The sequence below is a fragment of the Filicampus tigris genome, chromosome 1 (assembly GCF_054856515.1).
Source record: "Filicampus tigris isolate MCC_2025a chromosome 1, RoL_Ftig_1.0, whole genome shotgun sequence".
Lineage (NCBI taxonomy): Eukaryota > Metazoa > Chordata > Actinopteri > Syngnathiformes > Syngnathidae > Filicampus > Filicampus tigris.
The window spans coordinates 31830464-31840508 of record NC_141217.1 but is presented as its reverse complement, the minus strand read 5'-3'; the positions used below and the strand labels follow the sequence as shown (position 1 = coordinate 31840508).

The 10045-nt window shown below is 47.2% G+C and overlaps 1 protein-coding gene across 3 annotated transcripts in view; it reads left to right on the top strand.

The window, feature by feature from the left end:
- Nucleotides 1-150: 150 nt before the first annotated feature.
- agap2 (ArfGAP with GTPase domain, ankyrin repeat and PH domain 2) overlaps nt 151-10045 on the top strand; it is a 35255-nt gene continuing 25360 nt past the window's right edge. The window contains exons 1-2 of one of the 3 annotated variants that reach the window (XM_086032694.1): nt 5723-6262; nt 6802-7942. In XM_086032694.1, the coding sequence (XP_085888820.1) occupies nt 6221-6262; nt 6802-7942 (1183 nt within the window). In that variant the 5' untranslated portion in view covers nt 5723-6220. Of the gene's footprint in view, nt 472-5722; nt 6263-6801; nt 7943-10045 lie in introns of those variants that run through there. The other 2 variants (XM_086032698.1, XM_086032702.1) reach the window with 2 other exon arrangements.

Here is a 10045-nt window from a genome sequence, read left to right as displayed (position 1 = left end):
TAAAGGTAGAGCAAATTTCCCTCTATATTTGATGACAAAGGAAGTGAAGGTTTGCTATCTGTGAGAGTCACGCTTTTAACCGCAGCAGTCTTGCGAGCCGTCAAACTCAACTTGAGAAAAGGAAGTGAGTTCAGTTGAGCTCAAACCTGCAGGAGGTTTGGCGGGCACTGACTTTAGCGGTCTGCAGAGAGAACTCGACCCTTTTTCCTTTCTGACGCCTCTGTCACTCGAGCTGATGCAGAGGAAAGCGGTTCGATGGGCCCAAATGAGCCAAAGCGTCGTTGCTTGTGTTTGCGGCACGTGTGACCATGAGTGGCAACAGCAAATCGCTAAACTCGGCCGTGATCAAAGCGGAGGTCAAGAGGTTTGAAGCTCTCTACGGTGGCATCAACAGACTTTCCAAGCAGCTGGAAAGGGTCGCTGATCCGCAGCTGCGCTCGGGCCTTAAAGTTTACCTCCGCAGTATAGAAGGTAAGGTGTTGTTTTTTTTTTATGTGTGTAACGTGTCCGTTCGGAGTAATGAGATGACGAACCGCGCATTTGCTACTTGGTTTTCAGTGGTGACATATCTGACCTAATCATCAACACAATGATAGAAACCATCAATACTATACGAAAAACACAATATGACAGCACTCAACCGTGCCACATAGGTTATCTGGAGCACTGCACAATCAATATGTCAATCAAAAACCTTTATATAACCAGGAAACTAAAAAAAACATTGAAACCAAGATCTCTTTTTCAATTGTGATCCGGCCGAGAATGCAGACCACACTTCACGTCATTATAATACAGCATATACATAAAGGAACACACTACTGTACAATTATAAACTGAAAACTCTCGTCGATAGACTATAGAGCCTCTCAGGATGGAAAAGAGCAGAAGTGAGCATTCTGCCTGTGTGACAGACTGTTCTGTCTATCCGCCTGTGACGCCCATTTTGTAGGCGATAAACGATAGACGGGAAACTTTAAAAAAGTTTAAGCATGGTCGGAAGCCCATTTTTTCCATCACTGTAATCATCTATCGTCTATTTTTGCAATGAGGATTCAATAGCCGAGGCTAGGCTTCCCTTTCGCGTTTTGACAGCTTCTGGGTCCTAAAAGGAGCCGACTTTAGTACGGCCGTAGTAAGGCTTCCATGCCACGGTGAGTTTTGTTTAAAATACGGGAAGTCCTCAATTTATGAACGAGTTTCATTCCTACACTGGCGATGTAACACGAATTTTCGCGTATGTCAGATTTTACCATTATAGTCTAAATTTACGTCAAAATACTTTGTATAAAAAAAACAAAAATACATTAAAATAAAAAGGTTAAGATGCTGTACTTAGCATTACTGCTGAGAGGTGGATGGAGAAGAATGAGAGGAGGGAGAAAAAGGCAAAGGTACTGCGAGCGCGCCAACAGACATGATCGAGACACTCTGCGCACGCTCAAGCGCCAGGAATGCTGGTCTTTGTAGTACAGGAAGTGCTTGTATGCGGAAGTGCCCTGTTTGGCACGAAACCCATCGCAAATACACAAGCAGAGGTAAACAAGCTCAGAGACGACAGAGACAAAAGCACACTTTTGGAGCGAGGAGGAAACCGGCTGCTTCATTCATGTGGTGAGTGACATGAATATCAAGTGTTTTATTGACAGTTGAAAGTAAGCGGAAATGACGTCCGTTTGAGTCACGACGCCGTGTGTCGCCGTACACAGTGGCTTATTCAAATGCCGTTGCAACTTTGTCCGCTCATTCATGTAAACGGGATATTCAGAATGTTTCAGAAATCGCAATTTTAGACCTTAGCCCGAATCATGACTGCATGTAAACGTAGTCACTGTGGTGCTGGGGACAAAATGGCAGAGGAGGCACGGGCGTCGTAAAGACGAAACGTCGTAATTTGAGGACTTCCTGTATTGCTCAGCGGGGGGTGGGGTGCTAGTGGAAGTTGGACAAAGTTGGTAGACGGAAACGCTAACGGAAGCCCGTTTAAAATGATAGGCGGACCGGCCTATAAGCGATTACTATTTGGTCCAGCCGGACAAAAAGGCGACTAGACGGACAGCGGAAGGGTACCCCGACTACAGGCAGAAGGTGAAAAATTGACTGGGAAATTTTTGTAAAATGCCAAGCTCTGGAAAAGTGTGTAAATCCTGATCCAGTGCACAAAATGCAAGCGCAAGATAAGAACAGCATCTGATTATCACAATAGTCAGGAGGATCTAAAAAGTCCATATGCAAAGTGCCACATGTCAGAGCAGAAGCAACTGTTATCAAGAAATTCAGCAACTTTAAGTTGAAAACGACACAAAGAAACCAACCAGGCCAGTTTGAGTCGACTCTGAAAGTCATTTCAGGACCAAGAGCCAAAGTCAAAGTGGCTTACGGCCTAGTTTGCACGGACGGCATTGCAAAATAATAGTCAGTTACAAAAATAGTCAAAATTGCAGCTGTGGTATGATTAACCTGTAGTTGATATGTAGTTGAACCTCACCAGTTTACATCAAGCAAGTACCTCTTTGTTTCCTTTTCATTTTCGTTTTTGTCGCCCTCCTGGCCCACAGTAGCCAAGAAGTAGCTTTCAGTTTCAAAAAGGTTGACGAGTACAGCACTCCCGCTTGCGTGATATTGCTTCATTGTTGTTTATCTGATTTTGTTTCATCATTAAACGATAGCAAATAAGCAACAATAATGGGTTGATAAACAGTTAATGGCATTAATGAGTTTGCAATCCAACGTAGATTTTGATCCGTTTATTCAATTTATTGATGGAGTAATTGATTGGAAAGTCCACCGTAACCTTGGTCACGTACTGTTGACGAAATGTGCGGCCATGGAACAGAGGTCAGTGTTTCCCAGCACTTTTAATGCTACATCACATTTGGCTGCCTGACTTTCATTTGAAGATTCTGAGGTGTGGTAACGGATATCGTCAGCATTTCCTGTCAACCACCGCATCTCCAACCCACATTTTTACTCTTCATTCTTTTTATTTTTAACTTTATTCTTAGCAGTAGGTCATCTCATGGCATTTATGTTTTGAATGAGCTAATGGACAAGGCAACAAACTCCAGCACCAGGAGAACGGTGATGAGTTGCCTACTTCCTGTCTGCCAGTGCGCAACCGCTCTGAAAGCCACTTCCTTTCACACAGGCGGGCCTTTTCGTGCGAGTTGTACCCCATTTCCGTACATCCTTCGCTTCTCATCGTCTCTTGTCTCTTGACGCAAGGGCCCACGAGCAATTTTTGGACTGCATTGCAACTTTTGTGGTGTCAAGTGATGCAAGTGATTATAAAATTACACCTAAAAATGTTAACAAAACATTTAAAAGAGGATCTACATCAGGGGTGTCCAATTTCAGTCCTCAAGGGGTGCTCTCCTGCCTGTTTTCCGTCTCTCCCTGCTGCAACACGCCTGATTCAAATGATCACAATTGTTGTAGTTTAGTTTAGTTTCTCTTGACTGTACTGGGCCCGCCCGTGGTTGCTCACGGAAATAACAGAGTGATCAAATTTGCACTAGTCAAATTCGACCGAAACTGCGCATCCACCTTGCCACATAAATGTGTGTTTCTATAAATGTCTAAAATTGAAACGTAATCCCTCCCTTGAAGATTTAGCTACTTTCCATCTTCTCTGAGGTCAAACAAATGAACTTATTTTTGATTTCATCGACCATAGAACCTTTCCCTTATTTGTTCCAAGGCCAATTATTTGCCTCGTGGGGTTTTGTTGCGCTTTGAGGTCTTTTTAGGTTCTGGCTCACGTTGAAACAATTCCCCTCTGCATGCGCTTTCGACTACATTCAAGTGATTTTTTTTTTGTATAATTAGGCTGGAGCGTCGACTCTGGTGTGAGGATCAAAGTGAGCGTATCCTCTACGGGGCCTTGATGTGCGAGTTCAGAGTTGACTGGTGCTAAAAAGGGAAACGCTTCTCCTTTTGGCTGACAAACATGGAGAGGACAACGAGGCCACTCCAGGGAGCGAAATGACGACGTTGAGACGTCTGGTAGTTTGTGAGCGCTTGGGATAGAAAACTACGTGTGAGAGAGGACGAGTGAAGGAGGAACAAGAGATCAGCCGGCATGACCACTGCCTTTGGCCACTGTTCATTTGAGGGGCAGTCGTGCTCTGGATAGGTGACTCTCTTGAATATTTGACTAGTGACAGCCTTCTGAATTTAATATTGCCGACATGTACACTTATAAAACGATTTAGCATGCGGTGGCTGCCATTCCTTTGAACGTCGCGTCTGTCCCCTTGAGGCAAAGGCAGTTGTTAGCTCTTTTGTATTCAGTGTGAGTCATTATTGGGCGGACTGCGGGAGGGAGGGAGAGGGGGAGGCACATGGAGACAGAGAAGGTGGACAGTCTGATTGCGATTATGGGATGTTGCACGTATCCTCAGATATCACATCAAAGCATTTTCATGAGAGCAATTAACATGCATTTTCGTGCAGCAAGGTTCCGAGAGGTGGACCCCGTGCATGTTCTTGTTGGAGCAGCAGCTGCTCTCGCTGAGTGACATTGCTCATGCTCATTTTCAAACACCATGACTAAAAATATACATCCCGTCGTTTTTTGTTCTTCTTCTGTTTGTGTCGTGCATGTGATCAGAACTGATTTGAAAACTCATTATCACATGATCTATTGATTACATTGACTGACTGATTTTACTACATGGCAACAATTTGACATCACAACGGGTCTGTTGGACTCAGAGGCCTATGATTAATACATTCAATATTTTATATGAATTTACTTATGAGAAATGCTGCTATTTTAGGGTGAGTGGCTCCACAATGTAATGGATCCTAACGAATTCCGTGCCACACCCGGCTACCAAAAACAATGTTCTATTTCTTGCGTCATCCTGACACAGACACACATATTGTACATGGTTGTAAAAATGGCACACAGGCACAATCATGAATGTTATCCGATCACCTAAGGATCCTTGATTTGTCAGAAATGAGTGACAAGGAAGTGCCGCTCTATATGGATTATTCCACACCCTCTTTACAACCCCCCCCCCCCCCCCCAAAAAAAAATGACTGGAAACATCTGTTGTCTGTGTTCCAATGAATCGGTTTGACTTGCACACAAATATCTAAGTAAGTGTGTGGTGACAGGTAGTAGTCTGTGGCCCAGCTATTGATGTCCAATATGTTCCCATCCTCCTGCTGAGACCAGAGCTTTCCCACTTCTGCTAATGAACACGTGCCCGTAGCAGGCAATAGGCTACAGATCAATACACTCACACGAAAGCTCTTTTGCCCACATCTATGACACGCACTCACATATAGGGGAAGCGTTTGCGAGGAGGCGGGGGTAGAGAATGTACCAACAGAGGAGGAAGGACACGGAGGAGATGATTGTGCCACCATTGCCAGGAAGATTGTAACACCTTAGCAACAAACAAGCCAAACCGCCCACCGAGGAGGAGCTACGTGGACCCACACATGCACGCATGCACAGCGACAGACAGCTGAAGACAGATGGATGATCCTGATAAAATTATTTCCCAGGAAAAAAAAAAAAACTCCCATCTTGAGTGCCCACTTACCTTAAACCCCCCTCCATCCTTTATTCGTATTCTTGGTTAACAGCCCCTCCTCTTCCCCACTGATATTTCCCACTGTGTCCGCTCATTTAGCAGGTCCAACACTACACCCCCCCCCCCCCCACACACACACACACATAGACACCCCACCCCCGCCTCGGCGGCAAGCTGGGAGAAAGATGGAGGGGAGTAGGGGATTGGAGGGATGAGCAATAAAGAGCAGAGAGCAAGCACAGTCAAGCAAGAGGAAGCGGCGAAGGAGCAGGATTGTGTGGATTGCAACAAGGAGGGGCACGCAGATGGAGATTCCTTGCAGCGCGCTTGAGAGACGGGCTCTGAGCTCATAACGTTCCCCGGACTCGTCGGACCTGTGCGACGGGCGTCGCTGTTGTTTTAAGACGTGACTCGCCTCCTACGTGCTGTCATGTTCAACGCCTCATGCGCTGAGAGGACTCGGTCGAGCCGGGAGACGACGAGAGGGGCGTGATGGCCAAAGGCGCCCTGACTCCTTCGTGCATCTCCGCATACCCGCCAGGGATTCTACTGGCATCTCCTCCCGATCCGCCTCAGCCCTCGTCAATGTCCTTCCTGTGCGACCGCCTGCTGAATAGACGCTGCTGTCAACACACATGTGTGGCTTGAGGGAATGGCAGTGAGAGCTCATGATCCGGATCCCCGGCTGCGCTTTACCATGCTGCTTTGAGGTGACTCTTCTGAATATTTAAAGACTTTACCTTGTCACTTTACAGCTGCCACTGATCCCATGTTTGATGACGTGTACAATGCAGGGCAGTTGTTGCTGTGAACGGAATCTTTTTTTTTTTTTTTTTTTTGCACGAGGATGAGCAACATATAAGATGGAGGTTTCTCCAAATAAGGTCAATCGAGGTCCAACACGAGTGAGGCATTGCACACATTAATGAAGATTTATCAGCCTCGGCAGCCGCACACATATGCAGCGTCGTGTTTTCCGGGAACAAAAGAGTTCCAACGGCTTGTGTGCGAAACCATTGGAATGTGTCGATTCTCTGTGATATAAATTAAAACCCCAAACAAAGGAAAAGGGAGATTTGGGGCATGGATGACAGCAACAGTCCCTCTGCTGACGTAAGGAGAAACTTGATCTCCTTCTGTGCAAGTTTTTTGTCTCAGTTGAGCCGTCGGATTCTTCCGCACCCTAACAATTGTCAGTAGTTGACTTCCCCGTGTCCGCTTTCATTCATCTGCTGCGTGTGAACCGAAGCCCGACCCCATGAGCGAAGGCGGCTCCCTGCAGCAACGCACCACCTACCTCATCTCCCTAACCTTGGTCAAGGTAGAGGCAGTGGAGGAGAATGGAGGGGAGGTCCAAAGCGGCTCCTCGGGGAAGGAGGCCACAGCGGGACTGGGGACCCAGTCAGGAGAGAGTCCGGGAGACGAAGCCGGGGTGAAAGTGGAGACTGAAACGCAAAGTGAAGCTGGAGAAACCCAGGCTCGACCACTGGGAGCTGAGGGTCCTGCTTCCGTCAAAGGGGTCAAATCAAATGAAGTCACAGATGAAGGGACTAAACCTCTGAGCAGGTTGAAGGATGAATCCCCCTGCACTGTTGATGCCCCCAGAACTATCTGTGAGAAACCACCGTGCATACTTTCCATCCCCTTACAGCCTGAGAGAGCCACGACTCCGAAGTCTGCAGACCCGGACTTAACCGAAGCGGAGAAAATATGTCGCACCCCTGAAGCAAAGCACTCCTGGCCTCCCTTTTTGACCAGCACACCCCCAACGGAGACGGCTGAACCTGTTCGTACCCCGACCAGAACTAGCCTGCCGATCCGTCCTGTGGGCCAGAGGCCTGTTAGTCTTCTCAAATCTCACAGCAGCGTGGCCACCCGGGGCCGGGACTCCAGGGAGGGTCGGGACCGCAGCCCAACCTCGGCCCAGAGTCTGGATCGCAAGGACTGCCGAATGGCCACGCGCTCCCCGGGCCCCTGCAGAGCCTCGTGGGCTGAGGCAAGCAGGACCGAAGTATGGAGGGACATGCGGGACGAGGTCCAAGCCGGGATACAGCTGGAGATTGGAGGTGGAGCGGCCGCAATCCTCAGAGACCTGCCTCGTAAGGACAGACTTAAGTCGGGTTCGACCTCCCTACCTGCGCCGGCTACCCAGGCGAGCAAAGCTCCACGCAAGGGGAAAAGTCGCACGCTGGACAACAGCGACCTGAACAGCCTTTCTGAAGACCTGGCGCTGAGCAGGGAGGCCCAGCAGGGCCAGCGGGGAGCCTCGAAAGATCGGAAGATGCTGAAATTCATCAGTGGCATTTTCACAAAGAGCAATTCTGGTGTAGCGGGGTCATCGACATCGGCTGCTCCCGTCTTCATTCAGAGGGACTCCAGTGAGGAGGAAGGTAGGTGGCCACCAACACACACTCCCACCGTCTCTCACCGTCCTCCACCTTTCACCGGATGGGAAAACTCTTATCTGGATAGAGGTCCCCGTTTATCAGGGTGGGGTTGGTCTGTCTACAGTACTCTCAAAGTATGTTTATTACCAACATTGGTGTCCTGAAAAGTGTTGTTGCGAATGTGCAAATTCAGACTGATGACAGCTGAACTTCTTTCATCCGAGAGCGCACAATACAATCGTCTTGGACAGTCTTAATCTTATTCCCCTCTGAGCGTGGGCTGATTTCACGCCGCTGGAGGGATAATCTGCACACACACACACACACACACACATAACCAGCGTTCCCAGCATAGCTGTAAATCATATAATGATTCTGGAGGGTGGGGGCGGGGGGGGGGGGGATTCGTTGATGACACAGATGGGTCTCACTGCTTGGGGTGATTTTTAGCTCGAAAAGATGAAACGGTCACATCGACGAAAGGCGCGAGGTGATATACCCTCACCCACTTCAAGAGGGGAATTAACCGTCATCTTTTCTTCTATAGTCCGCCCACTTCATGCGCTCTAAATGTATTTCCCTCCCGCTGCTACATGTTCACTTTCATTCAGTAACGTTATATTTTTCAGCGGTAATTGAATATTCAGATATCTTTCACAATTGGGTTTGTGTGAGCATGTGTGGGTCTGTTCATTCACTCATTGTGCATTCACACGCTTACACAGGCACATTGTGGATTCACTCAAGTAGTCAGACTACACACACACACACACACATACGCACGCACACACACAGTTTCACCCAGGGCAGGAGGAAGTGTTGCCATGGCAACCGGCAGGACGACTGCTGCTGCTGCTACAGAGGCAGAATATGATGAAACAGAAGGGCGGAGGATGAAGAGTGTTTGTTGGTGTGCGCGTGTGCGGGTGTGTGCGTGCGTGTGTGGGTGTGTGTGTGTGTGTGTGTGTGAGAGTGACACAGGTTTGTCACAAAATCCCTCCCCAAAACAATGAAATGGAAAGATTGGTAGTGTTAAATGTCGACTGGCAGCTACGTGTGGCTGCTAAGTGGATCCCACGTGGCTGGTTTGGGGCACAGAGCGTGGATAATTGGCTTTTTGTGGAAATCTGGGCGGCAGGGCAGCTGAAGAATTACAATGTCTGATCAGTTTTGGCTCGGGAAGAAAGACAAAGATGAAGCCAAAGTCCATGAATAGCTCATCTGAAGCAGCAAAATATTGATACATGGAGCACTGTGGCTAATGTCAGGTTTATTATTATAAATAGCAGAATATAATTTATAAGTTTGTTAAAAAATTCTTTTTAAAAAAACAGCATTCTTATGTGACACGCTTCATAGGAATCATAGCAAGGAGGCTCAAGGTTTAGCTGTGGTCTTTTATGGGTTTTTTTTTTGTGTGTGCATTTTTTCCTCACTCTCTAGTTTCCTCCCGCAGTCTAAAAAACAGTTAGCTTGATTGAAGCCCTACACCACCATTTGAACCACCTGGTACACACGAAGGTACACAAGAAGGTAGAAAATCAGGAATTTAACAGTTTTGGTTCTATTGTGTGTAGACTGCTCTGATAATCTCAACACATAAAGATTCTGTCCAACCGTCGATCTCGAAATAAAGTCTTCTGAGGCAACAACCAAAAATGAATAAGAACAGACCCTTCCGGATACGTGTTGATCTTTCTGAGGAGGACCAGTCGTATGAGACATAAGGTAGTCGGGCGTTTGATGTCTTTTGTTGGGAAGAGGCAAAATCAGAACAAAAAATACTCCCAATTGTCTTTAAGTGTGCACCTGGCCTTAGTTGATCTTGATCTCATCAGACCACATGACATAGTTCCAGTCATCCATGTCCTTAGTCTTTTTGTCCTCAGCAAACTGTTTTCCTCTTTGATCATTTTTAAAAGAGGCTTCCTTGTGGGACGACATCATTAATTTGAAGTTAGTGTGCGGTGTACGGCTGAGCACTGAGCAATGCTGGCAGCGCTTTTACTGTATGACTTGTTTTCATAGACAACCTCTGGATATGATGAACGGAATTTGTCCTGGTAAATTGTTGAAGTGTTCGCCACAGTGCTGCAGCTCAGTTTC